A 25,194-nucleotide genomic window follows, 5' to 3' on the forward strand; every position below is an offset into this window, starting at 1 on the left:
TCGAGATTCGATATTTGTTACGAATAGCATCTCAATATTCGAACGAATCTTGAACCCCATTATAGTCTATGGGAGAAAATGCTTCGCTACAGGGGATCCTACCATTTGACTCAGGAGAGTGACCAAGTCCACTATCATACCCCAGGAAATGATGCCAACACCCTGGAAAGCAACTGGGACAGCAGGGGAAGCATGTCTGGGGGCAACAAGTACCTTTATTATGTTGGGATCCCTGTCAGCTTGTGATATGCCAGAGCGGACTTTTTCACATAGGAATGCATTGACCAGCATTGATTGGCCGAATGCCCGTACAGTGGCCAATCAACGCTGGTCAATGCATTTCTATAGCGAGATATAGCAAGGCCCGTGCAGTTAGCCCAGCTACTCCGGACAGAGGAGATGAAAGAGCTTTGCACTACACCCAACCATCCCTCCAGCTCCTCCTCCTGTCACACACATCTCTGGTGTAACAGAACTCGGCACACACTCAGCTCTGCTACATCTATACACTCTGTTGTAGAGATGTAGTAGAGCTGAGTGTGTGCTGAGCTTTGCTACGTACGAGATGTGTGTGACAGGAGGAGTAGATGGAGGGATGGTTGGGTATAGTGCAGAGCTGGCCGATGTTAGCAGTCCAGCTCTTCTACATCCGTCAATAGTTGGGCTGAGTGTGCAGTATTAAGTGGGCGATGAAGCAGAGCTGGGATTTTAAAGACGATCCTATACACTACACAGAATGTAGTCCAAAAATTGTTGGACACCATGCTGTGTAGTGGAAATTTGCCTACAAAAAACTCCATGTGAACAGACCCTGAGCGAGAGAGTCAGGGTAGGAGGATTTAGGGGCATAGCTATTACACAGTGTAACAGATTTGGTCTCCAAGGTACTATGTAATAAATCTACCAAATCCAGAACAGAAGTGGCAACCTCCAGAGGGCAAGAGGAGGAAATCAGTGTGGCCATTCCCGCCCTTTCCTTCAAGTGTATCACTGACCAAACAATAGAATAGTATTTCAGGGCAAAATTAAAGGAGCAAGAGGCATCATAATGGGTCTTTAAAAAAAAAAAAAAAAAAAAAAAAAGCAATGTCAGCCTTAAGGGCCTATAATTCAGTCAGGGCCATCTTTCATTTTTCATTGGAATTAAAGGGATCCTTTCATTAAAAAACTTTCCTCACTATCACGTAGGAATGGCTATTCTTCTACCTTTAGATGTCTTCTCCACGCCGCCGTTCGGTAGAAATCCCGGTTTTCGTCGGTATGCAAATGGTCATTTACAATACTATGTAAGCATCCATTTTCTTGTGGCCAGCGGGCATACGCAGTTGGCTTTGCCCTAGGCCTAGAAGTTTGAAGCCTGCACCGGAAGAAGACACGTGATGAGGACGTTCCTGAAGAAACCTGCAGAACGGAGTACGGGCGCAGATGTGAACGAGCCCTAAATTAGGGACTCCCCTTTATTATCTCACAGCATCCTGAAAGGGTTATTAAAATACAGCCTTTTCACATTTGCAAAAAAAAAAAAAGTTCTAAAGTCTGTAATCTAAATCTTGTACAGTAAACACAAAAACATATCATAATATACATTGACCCTGTGCCACAGGGTGAGCAGCTTTTTCATTGAACAAAATCTCAAAAAACATATTGAATGTGTCAATAATAGCAATGTAATTTATTGCTTACAATTATTTCTGCTGATATTATGTATTACAGGTAATGTATAGCTGAATCAGTTATTTTATACAGATAACACTTCCTTGCATGTAAGCTACATCATTGGAGCAATGAAAATGGTGGTTCTGTGAGTAGTCCCAAAAAGAAACCGTTTGGCACAGCTGGACCTCGGGATAGAAATGTGTAAAGATAAAGAAATAGCAGCTACATAGTCACTGGTTATATACTTTTTTTCCTTAATTCTTGAGACTTAATAGGTCCTTTACTTCAACTATATATATTGTGAATGCTTCTGTAATTTCTTGTTCCACGATGATGTCTTCTGAAATACAAAGGATCAGTCTTAGTTAATCGATTAATCCATCGCGGCATTGGTGTCTATGTCATGGGACAACCTTTGCTTTATACTTTGTATTGTCAATGTCCATTTTTCACAGCTGTCTTGAGGGGTACCTGTTTCATGGATCCCCTCTATATTACAGTTTATAGAGGGATAAGTGAAAACTGATAATAATAGGACATGTCTTATATTTTGACTATATTATGCTATAGAACAGAAGGAACTGAGTAGATTGATAAAGTAATATAAATAAATAAAACTTTCATACTCCAGATTTAGTTATTGTCTCACCAAACTGATCTGCACTTTCATCATAGGAAATACCAAATCCACATATTACAACCATCCTGGTTCTCTTCTTTAGTTTCCAATCTACTCTTTAGTTTTGTGCCATTTATCATTGTACTAGCCTCTGTCCGCGACTTCGTCTACGAGTTGTTGGCATTGATGATCCACCTATATTCAGCAAATTGCTGCTGTTGATGGTTTGCCTGATCCGGCATTTAGCAGTTCTCAAGCTGTCCTGCTGACAGCTCCGCTTAAGGAGAACTCTGTTGACTTCTGGCTACCTTCATAGCTCTCATTGTTTGCAACAAATTAGATTTTCTTTTTCCAGGCATGTTTAAAATTGGCAAACTGGCAATTTGGATTAAAGGGGTTTTCCCATGTCAGTTTGTCAGCAGTGCCTGGAGCAGATTACATAATATGCAAATGCATGTACACAATCCACTGAGGGTTAGCGTGCGTTTACACAGAGAGATGACAGACCTAGCTATATCAGAACCCGAAATAAGCTGCTGGGAGAGCAGTGTAATATAGTATGTGAACATAAATTCATAACAGTCGTAAAGCCATGTCATTTACCAGGATAAAAAGTAACCTATGTGTTAATCGAGGTTACAAATTATCTATGTGCCAAATTTCATGTAAATCCGTTCAGCCGTTTTTGTGTAATTGAGGCACAAACATCCAAACACACAAACTTTCACATTTATAATATTAGTAGGATTAGAATAGTTATGAGTTAAGATCTTAACGGCAATGAAAATAAATGGTCAAGTTCAGTCTAACCCCCCCCCCCCCCATGTTATTTGTTCTACATAATGAACACCATGAAATGTAAAATCCAGATGCCAGAAATGATGTTCTCTGTTCATCTCTAAAATCTGATCAAGTATTCTTAGGGTGCATTCTGCTAGCGGAGAAAGGAACCCATTGAAGTCAATGGGGGGCTTTTTTTCTGATGCGGATTCAGTGTCAAAATCAGTGCCAAAGATGTCCGTGTGAATCGACCCTTAAGTACCCAGAAAATATAAAGTCTCAAAGCTACATTGAAATAAAAGTTATGAAAGCAGGAAGGCAGACAGGGATAACATATTACTGGTATAAGGTTAAAATGCGTTAGCTGGCTAAAGAATTAAAATACACATAAGGCATGGGAGATATGTGCCAGCACTATTTACGCTGGGTTCACATTAGCACCCGGAGTCCATTCTGAGCTTTCCGTTTTGTGCATGCAGAAGATGGAAACCTGTCAGACCGGGTCCGGCCGTGTGCGCGGTGAGTGTTTTATGCTCTCCGCCACAAAACCTGAAACATGAAAACATGAAAGAGTCCTGCAGGTTTCCGTCTCCTGCTCAGTTTTGTGCAGGAAACAGAAACCTGCATGAACGGAGACCGGGTACAGATGTGAACGAGCCCTTATTTAAGCCATCAATTCAAAATCTACAAAAAAAGTGATTTTACAAATGTGACTGTTAGGGGGAGGATTATTTTGTTTTCTTTATTAACCCTCTATCACTTTTCAACAGTCGGAACATCTGGCCCACATTAACCAATCCTGCCATAATAAGCCACTGTTAACACAAACTAGCTTCTACTACATTCTGGCCACACATCACAACCCTCCAAACCCCTCCATCTCTACAATTCTTATTTTATTTTTACATCATCATTGACTCCATGGTCCTTTACATACAAAACAAATGCACAGAACAATTACAATAAACTAACATTGTGACCATTTGGTAAAGTGGGATAGAGTGCCCTGCCCAAAAGCGCATGCAATCTGTAAGGGAAGTGGGAAACAGTAAGCTCTTAAAGGGATTCTATTAGAGATGAGCGAGTAGTGAAATATTCAATATATGTTTCAAGCAGCCCCTCAATATTTGACCGAATATCGAACCCCATTATAGTTTATGGGGAAAAAAGGCTTGTTTCAGGGGAAACCACAATTCGACTCAGGAGGGTCACCAAGTCCACAATGAAACACCAGGAAATGATGCCAACACCTCTAGAATGCAACTGGGACAGCAGGAGAAGCATGTCTGGGGGCATCTAACACACCCAAGTCACAGTATTACCCCAATATCACAGCTTATCAACTAGACACTTATCAAACTCAAAACCTTCTTTCCACCACAATAGTATGGACAGAAACACAAATTTAAAGCTAAAGAAACATTAGCATGCACCCCTTTAAATCATGTTGCCCATGACAACCACAGATGGCATAGGCAATGGGAAATCCAAAAGCCCCCACCCTTAACTGTAATTGTTTATGTGTGAGTGTGTGTGTGATGTGGTAAGACCTTCAAAAATGACTTTTCTGGCCCTTCACGTGAGCCCTTCCAAATTAAGTTAGAGTCCCTTAAGCTGAGCTACCAGGAGAGATCGAGGCCCTTGAGGTGACTTCAGCCTTTTACCAGCAGAGTTTTAGGCCCTTTAAGTTAGTTCAGCCTTGCATCAGCAGAGTTTTTTGCCCTTGGGGTCAGTTGAACCTTTAACCAGCAGTGTTTTTGGCCCTTTGGGTGAACTGAGCCTCTAAGGGGGCATTCACACTACCGTCGGTGTCCGACAAGTAGTGTCCGCTCCTAGTGTCCACTCAAAATCTGGCACGGACATTAGGAGCGGACACTAGCTGTGTCCGTGACACCTGTCATTTATTTAAATGGGCATCGGGTGCGTTCTTTTGCACTCCATGCCCTTCCTACACTGTCCGCATGTAAAGATGTCCGACTTTTCAAGCAGACAGAAAAACCCGACATGACAGGTGTCACGGACAGAGCTAGTGTCCGCTCCTACTGTCCGTGACAGATTGTGAGCAGACACTACCTGTCGGACACCAATGGTAGTGTGAACGCCCCCTAACAGCATAGTTTTTGGCCCTTTAATTTAGTTTAGCCTTGCACCAGCAGAGCTTTTGGCCCTTGGGGTGAGTTGAGCCTTTAACCAGCAGAGTTTTAGTTTTTGGCCCTTGTGGTGACCCCTAAAAAATTAGATTTCAGGCCCTTGGGGGAAGCCCTAAAACATTAATGTTTTTTTTTTAACTATTTATTTACGGTGAAGGTGGTGGTGGTGTTCGTGTTGGAGGAGGAGGAGGAGGAGGAACTTGTGTGCTGGAACAGACACATGGAACTGTGTCTCGTCACTACTGTGGACGGGACATGCTGGTTGCTGGCGCACAATATCTGTTATCCACCCTAGCATAGGTTCCTGGTGCTCGGGCCTCGTCAGCACTACACCCTGCACCCCGCTTGATGTTGTGGCACTACTGGCTGCCCCTCTCCAGTATATAATTGGAGTCGAGCTACTGCGGCCTGGATCCCCTCGTCCTCATCCTCGCCCCCTTGTGCTACTGACGAGGGGCACTGTTGGCAGCCCCTCTCCGATAGCATCCTTTGATGCTACCCTGACGCATCTGTGGCAGGTTCAGTGTATGTGTAAACTGTTCCTGCAGTGTATCTCTGAAAAGAGCTGTTGTTCTTCACTTTTCCTTCCTAGCACAAGCTAAACTTTCTCTCTCATCCTGCTCACGATGTCTTTCCCTAGTTCTCCAAACCGCATCTGAATCGAATATGGCTGACACTATTCTTATAAATCCAAACTCACCCGATTTAGCCAGCCAATGACTTTTTCCTTTTTTTTTTTTTTTTTTTTCTTGATGCCTGTTTTCCTGCTTCCTGTGCCACCTTCCCTGCAAGTTATTGGTGCAAAAAAGCGCCAGGGAAGGTGGGAAGGCATACAAATTTTTACTACGTTTACCGTGTATGTCGAATACCTTAAGATATGATCGAAAATCTACTCGATCGAACGGTATTTGCTATTCGGTATTTTGAGCTAAGCATATGCCTGAATAGCTTTTAAAAAGGCTATTCAGGTGCTGCCTCCAGTTCTTCCAAAGACCCTTCAGTAAAAATGCAGTACTGCGCACACCCGAGCGCCATTTTGGCATAGCTCGCTATAGACCAGCATACTGAGCAGTATGCTGAGTTCTATAGGTAGCTACAAGAAAATGGCACTTGGGCATGCGTAGTAATGCTCGTCCGAACGCCATTTTTTTGTAGCCCGCTATAGAACAACATACTGAGCAGTAGGCTGAATTCTATAGATAGCTACAAGAAAATGGTGCTTGAGCATGCACAGTAGCGCTCAGAACAGACCATTACTGCACATACACGGGATTTGAAGCAGCAGGAGCGAGACAACAGAGGATGTAGACGGCACAGCAAATGTGGAGGAGGAGGGAATAACTGAGTACAAGCCAGGGAGGGGGTACTGAGGTATGACGCGGGGGCTGCTCAGTGGCCCTGGGGAATGCCCAGGGTGCTCGGTGAGCCTTATTAGCTTATCATTTTTACCAATTTTTACTAAAAACGGGGGGACGGGGCCTTTGGAAGAACTAGAGGCAGCACCTGAAAAGCCTTTTTAAAGGCTATTCAGGCATATGCTTAGCTCAAAATCTGTTTTCTGAATGATAGAGCCCATATCAGTAACAAACCAGACCTGAAAAAATGACTTATTACTAAAGAACAAATATGTCAATTAATATACAAGTTATAGCAAATATTTTCCCACAAAAATATATATTAATCTTCCCAGCCCCTGCTGAACAGATAACATGACAGGTTTGCTTTGCCGTGTCACCTTCTCACAGGTGATTGAGACGTTGTGCTGTTAACTCTTGTTCCGTCTCAGAGTGTTGCAACAGGGATAAGACAGATGGTAACAACTAGTTGTCAAATGTTTCCAGGATGAATAGCAGAGAAATGTTGGGGTATGTAAATTCCCCTTCTACTTCTGCCACTCTGGCTCTCCACTGTGACTTACACCCAAGGGTGCCATTTAAAGGCAACCAGTCACATGGAAAATGCAGAGTCCAATTTGCAGACAGAATGCTATGGAGGAGGGGTATTTGGAGCAGTTCTCTGTAACTGATAGCTATCTCCGTGCGCACGTCATAGACGAGAATTGTCAGTCACTGAGAAGATTCCTAGACTTCATAAAGAGCAGAGATTTCAGTGAATAAATGATAAATTATACCGAATCTTTTCTTACAAAACTATACATCGATGTGCTCAGCTTACGCTAGGTTCACACTAGTATTCGGGTCTCTGTTCTGAGCATGCAGAAGACGGAAAGCTGTCAGACCGGGTCCGGCTGTGAGCGCCGATGAGCGTTTTATGCTCTCCGCCACAAATCCGTTTTTTTAAAACCGGACACAGAGTACTGCATGTCCGACTCTGTGTCCAGTTTTAAAAAAAATGGTTTCGCAGAGCATAAAACGCTCACCACCGCTCACGGCTGGACATCTTTCAAACCCATTCAAATGAATGGGTATGAAAGAGTCCTGCAGGTTTCCGTCTCCTGCCTCTGTTTTGTGCAGGAAACGGAAACCTGCAGAACGGAGGCTGGGCGCAAATGTGAACGAGCCCTTAACCTGCTCTATAACACGCTGCCTATAGACAGCATTTTACATGTGACCAGTTCCCAAACTAAACTGTATGCTTATAAGTTTTCTTGAACCGTTTACAAAATAAAAAGATAAATAAATTGCACTAGATTTCATGTAATACATATTTGCTGCAGTTTTCAGCTGCACCACTGATTCACAGTGTAAACATGGCCTTACAAGTATAAGGGCTTGTTCACACGTGAGCAAAGAGGAGGTTTTTGACAGCGGATTTTGCGTCAAAAACCTACCCTTTACAATGGTGGTCTATGCAGATCGCCAGGCTTCTTTTCTCCGCTAGCGAGAACTAGCCCTAAGACTTTCATGTACTAATCGCCTCATGCATTACAAATCTCATATCAGATTTACTTGAATTAGCCTTATCTTAGTGTTATTTGACTATTATGAATATGGTTAGCTGTTATCAAACAGACTAGTCTAATATCTTAGTATGCAAGGTTAAAATTAAGCAGTGACCTAAATGCCAACACAGACAGGGAACAAAAAGTTATGTGAGTCCATTTGTTGCACTCTTGGCGTGAGCTTGCTTGAATACCGCACCCATCCGAGCCACAAAGGTAACTTACAAAACCACTTGTCAGCTAGTTCCCGTAATACTGGAATGTCATTTATCCAGTATAACCCCTCTTCAACTGCAGGAAGACTTGTTTTTGATTTTTAAAGCAAATTGTTTGAATTTTCCTAAGGAATTAGAGCTTTATTTGCCCCTGAAATGTATGAATGTACAAAATATAGAAAATACTGATGCCGTAGTAAATAAATGAGTTATGATATGACATATCCACATACCATAAAATACAATGCATAGAACTTTAAAGTAAGAGTGCTTTCAGAACTAAGTGTTAGGCTAGGGCAACACATTGAGCAAATGCAGTGTTTTACATTACCTGTAAAATGGATTGGACTTTGGCTAATCCAGTCCACAAATTGCATAAAAAAATCCACAGCAGAAAAGTTAAGTTTTTGAAAATCCCAGCATGTCAATGATACCAATGGAAACGGCGGCGTTTTCCATAGAGGAATAATAGGGGTTGAAAGTCCACAGAGGACTTTCTGTAAAAAACAGCAGAAAAAAACCTGATTTGTTTCCGCCACAGTATTTCCACTGCGTCTTTTGGCTGTGGCTCAGTATGTGGGGCCTTTGTCTTAATTTTTTTGTCAATTATTTTTGTCAAATATGTCAAAGAGAATGAATAAAAAACAAAGCTGTCACATCAATATTTCGTGTGACTACCCTTTAAAGTAGTAGTTCCTGAAGTGATAATATAGCATGGGTGGCTGTGCTGCAATAGTGCAGAAAGGGGCATGCTAAATACACAAGGCTCAGTCTGATGTCAGTAGCATGGCTGTCTGTGCTGCAATATATATATATATATATATATATATATATATATACACACAAGACGTAGTCTGATGTGGAAGTCCTTAAACAGTATAGGAAAAGGGACAGGGACTGTTGGGCCGGCATCTTATGGGTTAAAAGGAAGTGTACGTTCAAAAGTGATGACGTGTTCGGTCACATGTATGGAGGTGGAGTTTTTTGAATAAAACTGGGGACACGTGTGTGGGGCTCCACCTCTGCCAGTACTGAAGCGTGGTGAGAGGAACTCCCACCCACCCTTGCCCTCACGGTTTGTTTGTTTTGGTATAGGTCTGTCTTTTGGTTTTTTTTGTCTTTGTTTTGTTCTTAGCTTATCAGTGTCACAGCACGCGGAAGGTCCATGCCCCTTGGGAGGAAGTTTCGGGCCTCAACTGCCCGCTGACGGACAGCGGGGCATTATTACAGGGCAAAGGTCAAGAAGGAAGAGGCGGGGCATGGGAATGGTCTATTTCCTGTTTACATTTACGGTTATGTTATCTGGTTTAATAAATGCTGTGGCCAACCTCAGCGTCAACCATAAAATCAGTTGTGGTGTGATCTTTAACTCTTAATAAGGTGAGGTCATCACAGGTTTTAAGCTAAACGGGTTGGAAGTCCCAACAGTCTCAGTAGCATGTATGTCTGTGCTGCAATAGTGTAGAAAGGGACATGCTAAATATACAAGACTTAGTCTGCTGTCGGTAGCATGGGTGTCTGTGCTGCAATAGTGCAGGAAGGGACATGCTAAATACAGGGTGTCCCAAAAAAATGTATACTCATTTTAGCAGCTGATAACTCAATTATTTATTCTTTCTTTACAGACTGAACCCATTAAACCAAGTGATGGCATACAGACTTGACTTTGAAGAAAGGAAATTTATTCTAAAATGCTACTGGAAGTATGAAAATGCAGTAGAAGTGCAAAGACAATTTAGGAGGGAGTTTAACAAAGAACCACCTACACGAGTTATCATCACTCGAATTAGAGATAAGTTTGAAGCTGATGGAACTGTTCAGGACGTCCATAAGAAGCATTCCCGGAAGACCATGTACCTCGACAAGACTTTCTTGGACTTCGTTGAAACGTTTCCAGTAATCTTTCTTCTTTTATGGGGCTTGTCGAGGTACGTGGTCTTCCGGAACGCTTCTTATGGACGTCCTGAATAGAGATGAGCGAGTACTGTTCGGATCAGCCGATCCGAACAGCACACTCCATAGAAATTAATGGATGCACCTGGTACTTCCGCTTTGACGGCGGCTGGCCGCTTAACCCCCCGCGTGCCGGCTACGTCCATTCATTTCTATGCGAGCGTGCTGTTCGGATCGGCTGATCCGAACAGTACTCGCACATCTCTAGTCCTGAACAGTTCCATCAGCTTCAAACTTATTTCTAATTCGAGTGATGGTAACTCGTGTAGGTGGTTCTTTGTTAAACTCCCTCCTAAATTGTCTTTGCACTTCGACTGCGTTTTCATGGAAGGAAATGACCTGGTTAATCAGCTTCAAAGCAAGTTTAGAATTTATCATAAGAACTGCAACACATGATTTCTTATTTACAACTGTGGCTTCCAAGTGCTAACTATTTCTAGTGTATTAAGAATTCTCATGTAAAATGCATACGTACTTACCAGATGGACATTTGGAATCAGCTTGTTTGTGTAGTCATACATTCATCTTGGAAACACTAGTGACAAAATAAAGTCATTAGTTATGTTCTTAAGCTGGAATGTATATTATATACAGTATTATTCTACCTGCACTGGTATTACTGTACACGTTTGCCGGTAGGACTATGGGCAGGCACCTATAGCAGCATAATTTAAGGGACAGCATAGTAAAATTTCAGCTATTGCTGCTACCTTACAACTGCTTCAAAATCTGTGAATTGATTTGGGATTTGTGAAGGGTAAGTATGTAGACTATAGTGATGCTGGTGGGTAATAGCATTTCACATAATTCTGTCAACCAATGAGTGTCGGTATATGACAATACTGCTGCCAAGCTATCCGCACTTCCAAGCACACTGGATACAGTTAAAGTGGTTGGCCACTTTCAGACCAATATATAAAACAAACTAACTTAACAGCTGTTATGCTGAACACAATTTTTAAAAATTGTAAATGTGTCTGAAAATTGATATTAATATACTAACATGTGATTGAGATACACTATGATTATATCTCTGAGACTGAATGTGCATTCATTTAACAAAGAAATTATTCACCATTTATGTAGGCATTTTCACGAAGCATCGTTATTGGTTTTTCTTGGGAAAATTGATTCACTAATGTTTGTATTTTGGATTCAGGTTTCTGTGTGTCAGTCTCATTGTCAGTCTCTTTTAAACTACAATCTGAAACAGAATAAATAAAACAAACAGATTAGAACATTTAATTTTACATGGCCTTTCAACAAACCACTTAAAGAGGACCTTTCACCTATTAGGGCACAGGCAGTTCTATATACTGCTGGAAAGCTGACAGTGCGCTGAATTCAGCGCACTATCGGCTTTCCCGATCTGTGCCCCGGGTAAAGGGCTATCGGTCCCGGTACTGTAGCGCTTTACAGTCAGAAGGGCGTTTCTGACACTTAGTCAGGGACGCCCTTCTGCCCAGCAGCGCCTATCGCGCTGTACTGTGGAGCAGGGAGGAACGCCCCCTCCTTTCCTGATAATACTCGTCTATGGACGAGCACTGTGAGCAGAGGGAGGGGGAGTTCCTCCCCGCTCACACTCTACAGCACGATAGGCACTGCTGGGCAGAAGGGCGTCCCTGGCTAAGTGTCAGAAACACCCTTCTGACTGTAAAGCGCTACGGTACCGGGACCGATAGCGCTTTACCCGGGGCACAGATCGGGAAAGCCGATAGTGCGCTGAATTCAGCGCACTGTCAGCTTTCCAGCAGTATATAGAACTGCCTGGGCCCCGGACCATGAAAGGTCCTCTTTAAGTAGACTGCTTAAATGTCTATGACGTATGGTCAGGGACGCTTTAGAAAATGGTGCATCCGCACCAGGCCCTGTGTTAGTGGGGGTCCCCTTTGCTGACCTGGATCGAGCAGGACAGTGCAACAGTTTGGGTGCTGTCATACTGTTGGGGTAGCAGGCAGTGATGTCAACTCTAGATAAAAGGCAGATAACGGCAGATAAAGTTGAATACAGTGATGGAACGTGAAACTACTATCTCTAAGCTCCACCATTCAGGCTCCATCTGCTGATGTCTGTGGCAGTGATCTTTTTTTTTTTTTTTTTTCTCCTGCTACAGTCTTCATCATATGGGAAAAATATTTTTAGAAGTTTGTAGAGTCTTATTTTCATTTACTTTTTTAATTTTATTTTTAGGGGTTTTAAGCCAAAGTGGGTCTGATCACTAATACAATGCATTGTGAAATCCCTATACTTCTATTATTAATTATTTATTTTTCTTACTTATATAACGCCATCATATTCCACAGCGCTTTACAGACATTGACAGTCACTGTCCCATATAGAGCGGCTCACAATATACATCCCTTACCACTATGTCTTTGGAGTGTGGGAGAAAACCGGAGTGCCAGGAGGAAACCCATGCAAACACAGGGAGAACATACAAGCTTATAATAAAAGTGTATGACAAGTGTAGATAAGCTTGGGATCCTTCATCAGGCTCCTGGCTGTCATGGCAACAAATCGCCACCCACCAATCACATTCCATGGACGGCAATACATGAAAAATGGCAGTGCCCATGCCAGCATTGAACATGGCATCAAAAGGGTTAATGTCCGCTCAGCCGCCATATTTAAAGACCTGCCATCTACCATAATAGTATGGCGTAAGTCGGAAAGGATTGAATTATGAGGGTGGCCCACTTAGGAAATCTTTGAATAGGGCCCACTAACGTATTAAAAGAGTCCTGCATGTAGGGCGTAACTTTATTTCCCCTGAAATTTAAAAGACGGCACTTACAGTATATAGTTTGTCAGAATCTAGTCTGATTCAAGATTAAAACCTACACTTTTTGTATAGAGATGAGCAAGTAGTATTCGATCGAGTAGGTATTCGATCAAATACTATGGTATTCGAAATATTCGTACTCAATCGAATAATACTAGCTATTCGCAGTAAATATTCAATTCAGAACCAGCGTTGTGCAGCAGGCTCGTCCTTGCTAGGAGCAGGCAGCTTGCTGTTATGAGGGAGCTTACTTTTTTTCATAGGAATGAATAGACCAGCGTTGATTGGCTAGTGTACAGCATTCGGCCAATCAATGCTGGTTCTGCCGGAGGCTCGTCTGTGAGGAGACGGAGTCTAAGATCGGACCACAGCAGTCTCCATTGTTGTCTGATTTTAGACTCCGCCTCCTCACAGACGAGCCTCAGGCAGAACCAGCGATGATTGGCTGAATGCTGTACACTGGTCAATCAACGCTGGCCAATTCATTCCTATGAGAAAAAGTCAGCTCCCTCATAACAGCAAGCTGCCAGCTCTCTTCTGACTAGCAAGGACGAGCCTGCTGCAGAACCAACGTTGATTTGCCGCAGGCTCGTCTTTGCTAGTCGGGAGAGCTGGCAGCTTGTGGTTACGAGGGAGCTTACTTTTTATCAGCGCAACTGCAAGCACTGTGCAGTTAAAGCGCATGGACCCCATAGACTATGATGGGGTCTGTGCGCTTTAACTGCACAGCGCTCCTCCTAAACACTCTCCTCCTGCTATTCGTGGACTTGGTGACTCTCCTTTAGTCGAATACTGGTTTCCCCTGAAATGAGCATTTTTTTCCCATATACTATAATGGGATTCGATATTCGATCGAGTAGTCAAATATTCGAGTCGAGGCTCTACTCGAAACAAATCTCGAATATTTCACTGTTCGCTCATCTCTATTCTTGTTTTTTAATATATTTTCAACAATGTACATAGTATGTTTGAAAGTATTATAAAAATATAAAATACTGTCTCATACCTATGTGTGTGTCATATATCTGCGAATGAAATGGCCTTAGTTTTCCTCGAGTTTCATTAAAAAAGTGATTAACTACTTCATCAAGGTTGCTCAGTACAACCTAAATTTAAACAAATAAAAAAGCATATTAAATAATTGTTACTACATATTTGTACAAATTACTATAGTCAAATACAAGAGAATGCAAGAAAAAAAAAAATTACAGAACACCATAAGGGTTCATTCACAAATTTCAGCTAGCAGAATTTCAGTTTTCAGCTAGCAGAAAAAGGAACCCATTGAAGTCAATGGGAGGCTTTTTTTTCAGCGCTGAAATTCAGCACCAAATTCAGTGCTATTTTCCTCCGTGTGAATGGACCCTAATACGATGGAACATGTGCATAACCATCACATGTATGCAGTGGCGTAACTAGGAATGGCGGGGCCCCGTGGCGAACTTTTGACATGGCCTACCCCCCCCAACCGACACCGATGCCGAAGACCTCGACCGACCCCCTCCTCTGCACTCTATTATGTCCCTTAGTAAGCCCTGCACACAGTATTATGTCCATTAGTGGCCCCTGCACACAGTATTATGTCCCTTAGTGGTCCCTGCACACAGTATTATGTCCCTTAGTGGCCCCTACACACAGTATTATCCCCCATAGTGGCCCCTGCACACAGTATTATGTCCCTTAGTGGCCCCTGCACACAGCATTATGTCCCTTAGTGGCCCCTACACACAGTATTATCCCCCATAGTGGCCCCTGCACACAGTATTATGTCCCTTAGTGGCCCCTACACACAGTATTATCCCCCATAGTGTCCCCTGCACACAGTATTATGTCCCTTAGTGGCCCCTGCACACAGCATTATGTCCCTTAGTGGCCCCTGCACACAGTATTATTCCCCATAGTGGCCCCTGCACACAGTATTATTCCCCATAGTGGCCCCTGCACACAGTATTGTACCCCATAGTCGCCCCTGCACACAGTATTGTGTCCCACTGTGGACACCCATATACAATTATTATACTCTGGGGTCTTTTCAGACCCCAGAGTATAAAAATCGGAGACCCGGGGGAATAAAAACATAAAAGAAAACCAGTTGCTTACCTGTTCCCCGGCTCCTTGCTGTCGGCCACCGCTCTCGTCCTTCTTTAATGACGTCGGACGTCACATGACCCGGGAAGCAGGCCGGGTTCATGTGACGTCAGACAAGTATGAAGGAGGCCTGGCAGGAACGTGGAGAGGTAAGTAACAGTATTTTTTACGTTCCCTTACCTCTCCCGGTCCGCCGATCATTATACTCGGGGGTCTGCAAAGACCCCCGAGTATAATGATAGTATTTGTGGGACCCGCGGTGTCACTTACCGATCCCGGACCTGCCAGGATCGTCAAGTAAATAGGGCCCGTAACGGCCTATTAAAAAAAAAAAAAAAAACGCAGCGGTAGCGGCTGTCACCGGGCCCCCTAATGGCCCGGGCCCTGTGGCAGCTGCCTCTGCTGCCTCTACGGTAGTTACGCCCCTGCATGTATGTAAGGAAAAATGGTACAAAATATAATAGACTTGCAAATGTAAATGCACAAAATCAGGAAATCAATCACACAACAAGGACTTTTCTCTCCACATTTTTCAAGAGGATTCAGAGACAGAAACCCCAAACAAAGTGCGAACGCTGATGCGATTCCAGCCTTCAGGTACTTGAACTGAAGTAAGAGTATAAAGTGCAAAATAAGGAACGCTATCTATGTGTACGGCACAAACAACACTCTTATAATTCTTCCACTTGTTATCAGGGCAAATTTTCCGTTATTCCCACATACAACAGGGAGATAAAAATCTGTGGTACTCCTGGACAAAGTCAACTTCACTCAGGTATTCTGAGATTCTATTTGGTGTCTGGATCCATGATTGATGCTAAGACAGTGATGATGTTTTAATGATGTGGTACATTTGATGTCGCACATGTATGGTACTGCTGTTGGTGGTAAGTAGAAAATCTACTTGTTGGCAAAAATATACTTCTAGGAGCTATTTCATTGCCATTCTGCATTCGTTGACTAGCAGCTGAAGAAGCTGGCCTGACTATGCAACACTCTCAAAGTCTCCTGACTAGTCATATATCCTTCACTACCAGAAACTTGTCTTCAATACCCTTGCAACGCTGGCTCCTGACAGGTTGGGATGATGACTATTTCACCATCTCCTCCTCCAAAGATTTCATGATGTCTTATGTTAAATCCCTCTGGGCAGATGCAATTGTAAACATACTTCATTGATAACACACTGAATGTTACTGTGGCTATTCATCCCTGGGTACCTGTTTCCTGTGCAATGTCTATTAGTGTAGTTGACTTTACGATACTAGTCCTATGAAGCCTGCCACCAAACAGTGGTACAGTCTCTTCCCCTGCCTTTGAGTTCTGGGGTCTGCGGGTAACCGCTTTTTTAGGCAGACAAGGTTTCCATCCTTCGGATCCCCATGCGGACCCGGTTTACATCTTTCGGGTCCCCATGCAGATCTAAAGGAGTGAAATCTAGCACTAGTGTGAACCTAATCTTAGCAGGTATCCCCTTCCAGGTCAGGTCTGCCTTACATACCTCTGGAACCTGTCACAGTTGGACCACACTTACAAATATGCTTTTCACAGACTAGATTGAAAATCTACAAACTTGTAACATTGGCCATTGCTGTCCCTATAAAAGTGTCCCTATGAGTTAGGGGTGTGTTGTGCCGAAGTTATGTTACATTTACATATGAAATAGGATACATCCCTCTTACGGCTTGTTCACATCAGCGTTGTGAACTCCGTACTTGAGGTTTCCGTTTCCTGCCTAAAACAGAGGCAGGATACGGAAACCTGCAGGAGTCTCTCTCACCCATTCATTTGAATGGGTGAGAGAGATGTCCGGCCGTGAGCGGCGGTGAGCGTTTTATGCTCTCCGCCGCGAAACCGGGTTTTATAATCTGGACACAGAGTCGGACATGCAGTACTCTGTGTCCGGATAAAAAAAATCCGGTTTCGCGGCGGAGAGCCTAAAACGCTCACCGCTGCTCACGGCCGGACCCGGTCTGTGCTTTCCGTCTTCTGGCAGGCAGAAGACGGAAACCACAGAACGGACAGGAGAACGCTAGTGTGAACCTAGCCATGCATTTCTTCTGCCTGCACTACACCATGTAGTGGAAGTTGATCCTCCCACTACTATGGCATAACCCAACATACTTAAAAGGGCATGTCCATTTATGGGCTCTTATGCACTATCCACAGAACAGGGGATAAGTGTCCAATTGCTGGGGGCCTGATCGCCAGGTACCCCAGTAATAAGGAAGATATAGAGAATCAAAAGTCCCCCTAAAGCTTCCTTGTGAATGGAGCGCTAATGTGCTGCTATGGGGCTGCAGACGTGGCCAGAGATTATATTCCCAGCTTCTCCATAGAAGTTAAAGGGGTTGTCCCGTCACAAGGATCCTATCTATAATGCTTATTAATATGAATGTAAGACTTTTCCTAAATACATTGCTTCAGCAAAACTGCTTTGTTTGGCCACTATCTCACTTTATTCATTTTTTTGTGGCCACAGCCCTGACCTAGTTGCTCCTGAGTCAAGTGATGTATCTGCCTGCTCTCAGGGGGAGGGAGGAGGGGCTAAGTGCACGGGAGCGAGCCTGGAGGGGGGGGTAGTTTACCCTTTGGGGGAAGGGGCCGCCAATGCAGGGTTAGACGCCGGCACAAGTGAAGCCAGCAACATCGCTATGCTTCTGCCTTGCATGATGCAAGCAGCGGCAGAAGCGATGCTGCTATTCCGGGGCGGGGGGCGGAGGAGCGGAATAACAGCATCGCTTCTGCCGCTGCTGGCTTCATGCAGGGCAGGCACATAGAGATGTTGCTGGCTTCACCTGTGCCGGCGTCTAACTCCCCGGCATCTGCTGTAATAGGCGGATGCTGGGGACTGTTAGACGCCGGCACAGGCACATCGCTATGCTTCTGCCCTGCATGAAGACAGCAGCGGCAGAAGCGATGCTGTTCCGCTCCGCTACGGGGTCACATATGCAAAGCCAAGCGGCGAGATGCCGCCGGCCCTGCGTGTGCGATCATACACCAGTCTAACCTTCACAATGCGAATACAGACCCGCAGGGTGTCGAGTCTGTATTCGCATTGTGAAGGGTAGACTGGTGTATGAGCGCGCACGCAGGGCCGGCGGCATCTCGCCGCTTGGCTTTGCATATGTGACCCCGCCCACCAATGACGAAACAAAGCCGGAAGACAGAAGATTTTAGAGGAACGAAGACGGGTGAGTATGCGACGTGGGAGTACCCCTTTAATGGAGCGCCAGTCACGCTAGTACAGTGACGCTCCATTCACGAGGAGGCCTTAAGGGGACTATCATTGTCCCATCCATGTTAGTAACTATAGTATAGGGTACAGCTTAGGAGGGAATGACAGATGGTACCAAGGAATCAGATTCCAACTGTATCTCTGGATAGAATTTTCCAGTTGGTTAAAGAAGTCAAGTAATTACCATGAGAAAGGCAGTCCAATATTGGTCTGTCCCTATAGGTTTTTCTTCATGCATTTCCTCTGTCTGTTGCACTACATTTAGGATTAAATAAATTTGAGACATTTGAGCAGCTGTGGCATATAGTGTGGCTGCAATATGGAGTGTATTCAAGTCTCATAATAACAGAGCATGCTGGTATTACCATCGTAGACAGTGTGGCAGGACTTCATGGTAAGTGCAGAGCAAGGGAAGTAAAACCCCAGCTGTTGGGCAGCTCATTGCTGCTGGCTCACAGAGGACTGAGACCGACACCTGAGTGAAGATGTCAGGTGAGGAGTAGCCACAAAGAGTAGCACCCAAAACATAGAGAGGTGTACATGAAACTGGTGAAGGGTCAATTGGGTTTGGCGAGTGGAAGCAGCCCTGGAAGTGTTGCTCTGCATGTTGTCCAAGCAAGAATAAGAGCCTTGCTACCTTGACAGACAGTTGAAGACTGATAGATCCTAGTAATCTTGGTATTAACAAAAATGACAAATATTGTCCAATCATTTCTTGAGTGCACAAGATAATATAACCAGCTGCAGGCTGGATATGCAAAAACAAACAAAAACAGCACTACTCCGGTCTAAAACCTTCATCTTATTGTTCCATCAGGTAAATTAATAAACAACACATTCTCTTCTTTTATGGCACTTGAGCAGCATTTTCTCTCTGCATGTTTTGTGCAGAAACTACACAGACCCCATTATAGTCTATGGGGTCTGCGGGTTTCCTTAGGTAACCGCTTTTTTATGTGTATAGGTTTCCATTTGGGGGTCCCCAAGCCAACACCCCGAACGGAAACCTGAATGCAGAGGTGAAAAGACCCCAATTAAATTTAATGTTTGGTGGATAACATTATAACTATATTAATATATTGATTTTATATTTGAACAAAAAAAATATATTGAATGAAATATATTCTAATGTGCTGTTTTTCTTGAACTGTTGCATATAAAATAACATTGTATTGGTGGATTCAGTAAGAACAATAGTAACTTACAGGTCTGTCTAATTCAATGGTGTAGCCGCGGTCATTTTTTAGTATCTTGTAATGTTTAACCTGAGGCCTGCTGCTGCAAAAGATTATTAGAAAATTAGAGAAAAGAAGATTAACATAAAAAAATCAAAACTCTAATTGACAAAGAAATACATATTTAATTTACTATTTATTGAATATAAAGTTTGAGTATTTTTTATGTTTTGTTTTTTTTATCGGGACTCTCTTCTGCTGTCAATCTAGACTTCTTTATAATAATAATTTTAAAGGGAGTCTATAACCCAGAACCCAGAATAATAACCCAGCCCTACAGATCGATAAGTTTAGGGTCACCTGAATGAAATGGTGCTTTCCCCTTGTGAATTGGTGCCACCAGTGCTGAGATATTGCCATATTTATTCATATGCAAATTAGATATTTGGAGCAACAAGGGTGTGTCCTTTGCTCCAAAGAAGTAAGCAGCAACGCCCTTGTTGCTCCAAAGACCTAATTTGCATAACAGAAATGCAGATAAGTGGAAAACAATACCTGATTCAGTTGACCGTAACCCATTTATCTACAGGGTTAGGTTGATATGCTGAGCTCTTGACACAGACTCCCTTATAAACTATTAGTATAAAATATGTTAAAAATGAACACATGGATGCAACACAGATGCTCAGCCCCTTCCCAACATCCATGGTAATACTAAGGCAGATTTTGAATCTTTAACTATGGATCTGACTCAGAAGGCTATTCTGTACTGTTTGTAATAGCAGTGACTTGGAAGTAATGCCTGTGATCAGAGTTGTCTCTGACCATAGACATCAACTCTTTGTGTGACCTCTCTTTAATCCTCCATCCTACCTGGTGCCATCACCCACCCCAACATTTTACTTGCTGGTGCAGTTATGCCTAGAAAGTAGCCAGATTGCAGAAATCATCAACTTATTACGACAGCCGGGAGCCTTGTGCGGAATGCTAGACCTGCCAGAGCTATATAGCTACTGAGGCCCGTCTCTGGCATCAATAGTTAAATAGAAATTTTATCATAGACTGTAATGCTGTAGTACAAAGTAATACAGGTAACAAAGTATTTTACAGACAAATTTCATAGTCTTTCCTTACAGCCTTAATAGGGGACATTCGGTCCTCCAGATCTCTGGGGACCTGGTGTTTGGGTCTCCCAGCGATCAGACACTTATTCCCTGTCCTGTGAATAGAAAGGAGCAGGAGCAGGAGTCCAGTAGTCGGGTAAGGCAGAGGAGGCTGGGGACAGCACACAGATAGCCCACGAGGGGCTGCAGTTGCAGTCCAGAAGTAGGTACGTAAAGACCAGGGTAATAGTCCGCTGTATCTCAAGAGCTGAAGTGAAGCTATAGAGAGCTTGTGGCCAGCAAAGGGGAAGTTCCAAGGAACTGAAGAAGATCTCCAGCAAGGAGTTCTCCTGGGTGTACAGCCTGTATTCGGTCAACTAAACACAATAGCAACACAAGCAGGAAGTGTCATAGTCACATAACTATAGGCAGTCCAATCAGGGTTAATCCAGGGCGTGTTCTAATCAGTAGAAAAAGGTTATGAGCCTCACAAGTAGGTTCAACACAATAGTCCAACAGACAGCTATTCAACCAGCTGAATTGCTCAGCAAGCATGGAGATCCAGAACAAGACACCAGGTCACAGGTTCAAATCCTGACAGTCCATAACAACAGAACCCCCTTGTATCGAGGAGAAAACCAGCAGAGGATACGCTTCCTGATAGCAAAATCACATGCACAATTCCTAAATGGATCCCCTATTTGTTCCTCAGACAGTTAGGGTAGCATTCTTCCATTCTCTCCTACAGGGAGATCAATGGATGAAAAAGTCCACAGACCTTTGGCCAGGGTCGCCACTCACTGGATAACCGACTGTCAATTCTGACCAGGTCGTAATGTAAGTATACAAATGAATTCCACTACTGAAAAAACTAAGGGGCGCACACCCCAGTGTCACACAAAGATATGATAAACAATGCAGACTTTCTGTGAAAAACACTGCGGCAAAAAGCGCAATGCGTTTCCGCCTAGTTATTTTCCTGCGTCTCGGTACATGGTGCCTAAGCTTAAGCTTACTTTTCCAGGGCTGAAGCCACACGTGCTGTAGTCCCAGCAGCTTCGTATCAGGCAGAATTGCTGGCAGCTAATCCTCTGCAATATACAATACTAGTGTAATGGATGTCATTTAAAAAAATCCCATCCACACACTGCTAAAAAAAAAAAAAAAAAAAAAAAAAAAGCACAAAGTGTCATGTGCTGCGGGTTTTTAACTTTTTGCTGTAGGCAGTAGAGATGAGCGAGTAGTATTTGTTCGAATATCGAATTCTATTATAGTCTATGGGAAAAAACAGGAATGTTGTTCCGGTTTCCATGGAAACCAAAGTTCGACACCTTGGATCCTCCAAGTTCCGGAAGTAGCAGGATGAGGAGAACGAGGAGGTTTTTGCATTGAATTCAATGGATTTTTCCCGTGCGGTATTCGACAGATACGTGTATTCGATCGAATAGTCGTATTCGATCTAATACTACTCGCTCATTTCTAGTAGGCAGGTCTCCATGTGGCTTTAGTGTAGACTTTTGGGAATACATAGGAATTTCTTACTTGTTGAGCTTAGTTACCCCTATTAGTATGTATTAGTGTTGGTGTCATAATGTTACCTGTTCTCTGTGGGCTCGCGAATTGTTACTGCATAGTTCTTGCCATCTGCACCAGGCCTGAGAATTAAGTTGCCAGAATTTTCATCCTTAATAAGCATTTCAGTAGCTTGTTGGCGAGAGACCGTGTAAAAGCACCTTTATAAAAAATAAGCAATATAATAAAGCTGAATGAAACTGGTAGCTACATAAATTTTTTATCATTATATAGACAAATCAAAGTAGTTGATATAGATAAGGAAGTGTCATTTTCTTGGCAGTTTCTCAGCTTATAGTGGGAATTACAGAAGGCACACTTCTTTTATTGCTAAGCTTTGGGGGAAACGGTTCTTTTTGTTTGTCCTTAACTTTTGATTAATTCAAAAATGTGTTCATTTTTGATGTATCTAAACAAGGTTTCACTCCCTGCATCTGTGATCCCCAAGAGAACATTGAGATATTGAGAACATGTTGGTGAAATTTGAGAGCTACAATTGAACTAATTTAAGGCTGTGGTGCAGCAATTTACAGTCCCTACAAAGTGATCTAGTAAATTCCATCCACGCCTTACGGAAAAATACGCACAGTGAACACTGCGATTTCCAAAACCATCGAGGTTTTGGATATTGCAGCATGTCAATTATACAGTGTCTATAAGTAGTATTCAACCCCCTGCAGATTTAGCAGGTTTGATAAGATGCAAATAAGTTAGAGCCTTCAAACTTCAAACAAGAGCAGGATTTATTAACAGATGCATAAATCTTACAAACCAAAAAGTTATGTTGCTCAGTTAAATTTTAATAAATTTTAAACGTAGAAGTGTGGGTCAATTATTATTCAACCCCTAGGTTTAATATTTTGTGGAATAACCCTTGTTTGCAATTACAGCTAATAATCGTCTTTTATAAGACCTGATCAGGCCAGCACAGGTCTCTGGAGTTATCTTGGCCCACTCCTCCATGCAGATCTTCTCCAAGTTATATAGGTTCTTTGGGTGTCTCATGTGGACTTTAATCTTGAGCTCCTTCCACAAGTTTTCAATTGGGTTAAGGTCAGGAGACTGACTAGGCCACTGCAGCACCTTGATTTTTTCCCTCTTGAACCAGGCCTTGGTTTTCTTGGCTGTGTGCTTTGGGTTGTTGTCTTGTTGGAAGATGAAATGACGACCCATCTTAAGATCCTTGATGGAGGAGCGGAGGTTCTTGGCCAAAATCTCTAGGTAGGCCGTGCTATCCATCTTCCCATGGATGCGGACCAGATGGCCAGGCCCCTTGGCTGAGAAGCAGCCCCACAGCATGATGCTGCCACCACCATGCTTGACTGTAGGGATGGTATTCTTGGGGTCGTATGCAGTGCCATCCAGTCTCCAAACGTCACGTGTGTGGTTGGCACCAAAGATCTCGATCTTGGTCTCATCAGACCAGAGAGCCTTGAACCAGTCTGTCTCAGAGTCCTCCAAGTGATCATGAGCAAACTGTAGACGAGCCTTGACATGACGCTTTGAAAGTAAAGGTACCTTACGGGCTCGTCTGGAACGGAGACCATTGCGGTGGAGTACGTTACTTATGGTATTGACTGAAACCAATGTCCCCACTGCCATGAGATCTTCCCGGAGCTCCTTCCTTGTTGTCCTTGGGTTAGCCTTGACTCTTCAGACAAGCCTGGCCTCGGCACGGGAGGAAACTTTCAAAGGCTGTCCAGGCCGTGGCAGGCTAACAGTAGTTCCATAAGCCTTCCACTTCCGGATGATGCTCCCAACAGTGGAGAAAGGTAGGCCCAACTCCTTGGAAAGGGTTTTGTACCCCTTGCCAGCCTTGTGACCCTCCACGATCTTGTCTCTGATGGCCTTGGAATGCTCCTTTGTCTTTCCCATGTTGACCATGTATGAATGCTGTTCACAAGTTTGGGGAGGGTCTTAAATAGTCAGAAAAGGCTGGAAAAAGAGATAATTAATCCAAACATGTGAAGCTCATTGTTCTTTGTGCGTGAACTACTTCTTAATACTTTAGGGGAACCAAACAGAATTCTGGTGGTTTGAGGGGTTGAATAATAAATGACCCTCTGAATAAACTTTTCACAATTTAAAAAAACAAAAAACAAAGAAATAACATTCTTTTTTGCTGCAGTGCATTTCACACTTCCAGGCTGATCTACAGTCCAAATGTCACAATGCCAAGTTAATTCCGAATGTGTAAACCTGCTAAATCTGCAGGGGGTTGAATACTACTTGTAGGCACTGTACCTTGTGGTTTCCCTATATCTATATAACTTCTGCAGACCTCCTGTGATAGGCGCTGCGGGAAAAGCCACAATGCTTTGCTACCGCGGTTTTGCCACAGCATTCTTTTGCTGCAGTCCGCTACATGAAATGCAGCATTTCTTGCCGCAGCATTTTTGCAGTGGGGGCCAGGGCCCCCATATGGGGTAAATGCCATGATTTTGACATGGTGTTTTACAGTCCCTGCAAAGTGGATGGGATTCTGGCAAATCCTATCCAGACATTGCAGAAAAATATTTGCAGTGGATAGGCAGCGATTTAAAAAACCATTGGGTTTCTATAAATGCAGCATGTCAATTATACCTATGGAAACACCATGGGTTTTCTTATAGGTATAATGAAAGAGATGAGTGCTGCGGGAAATTGTGATAAACTTAACTACAGTGGGGCAAAAAAGTATTTAGTCAGTCACCAATAGTGCAAGTTCCACCACTTAAAAAGATGAGAGGCGTCTGTAATTTACATCATAGGTAGACCTCAACTATGAGAGACAAAATGAGAAAACAAATCCAGAAAATCACATTGTCTGATTTTGTAAGAATTTATTTGCAAATTATGGTGGAAAATAAGTATTTGGTCACTTACAAACAATCAAGATTTCTGGCTCTCACAGACCTGTAACTTCTTCTTTAAGAGTCTCCTCTTTCCTCTACCTGTAGTAATGGCACCTGTTTAAACTTG

The 25,194-nt window shown here is 43.3% G+C and overlaps 2 protein-coding genes across 3 annotated transcripts in view; one reads left to right on the forward strand and one right to left on the reverse strand.

Moving 5' to 3' along the window:
* The window catches only part of UBA6 (ubiquitin like modifier activating enzyme 6), a 344,476-nt gene that overhangs the window by 63,041 nt on the left and 256,241 nt on the right, over positions 1 to 25,194 (forward strand). The gene's annotated exons all lie outside the window — the stretch shown is intronic.
* STAP1 (signal transducing adaptor family member 1) overlaps positions 1,643 to 25,194 on the reverse strand; it is a 70,166-nt gene continuing 46,614 nt past the window's right edge. Inside the window, exons 6-11 of one of the 2 annotated variants that reach the window (XM_075283942.1) lie at positions 22,260 to 22,394; positions 19,589 to 19,658; positions 14,064 to 14,163; positions 11,351 to 11,479; positions 10,755 to 10,810; positions 1,643 to 1,996 (exon numbers count right to left, since the gene is read on the reverse strand). In XM_075283942.1, coding sequence (XP_075140043.1) covers positions 10,797 to 10,810; positions 11,351 to 11,479; positions 14,064 to 14,163; positions 19,589 to 19,658; positions 22,260 to 22,394 — 448 coding nt within the window. In that variant the 3' untranslated portion in view covers positions 1,643 to 1,996; positions 10,755 to 10,796. Of the gene's footprint in view, positions 1,997 to 10,754; positions 10,811 to 11,350; positions 11,480 to 14,063; positions 14,164 to 19,588; positions 19,662 to 22,259; positions 22,395 to 25,194 lie in introns of both variants that reach the window. The other variant, XM_075283935.1, reaches the window with a different exon arrangement.

Source organism: Leptodactylus fuscus, chromosome 1 (assembly GCF_031893055.1).
Source record: "Leptodactylus fuscus isolate aLepFus1 chromosome 1, aLepFus1.hap2, whole genome shotgun sequence".
Classification (NCBI taxonomy): domain Eukaryota; kingdom Metazoa; phylum Chordata; class Amphibia; order Anura; family Leptodactylidae; genus Leptodactylus; species Leptodactylus fuscus.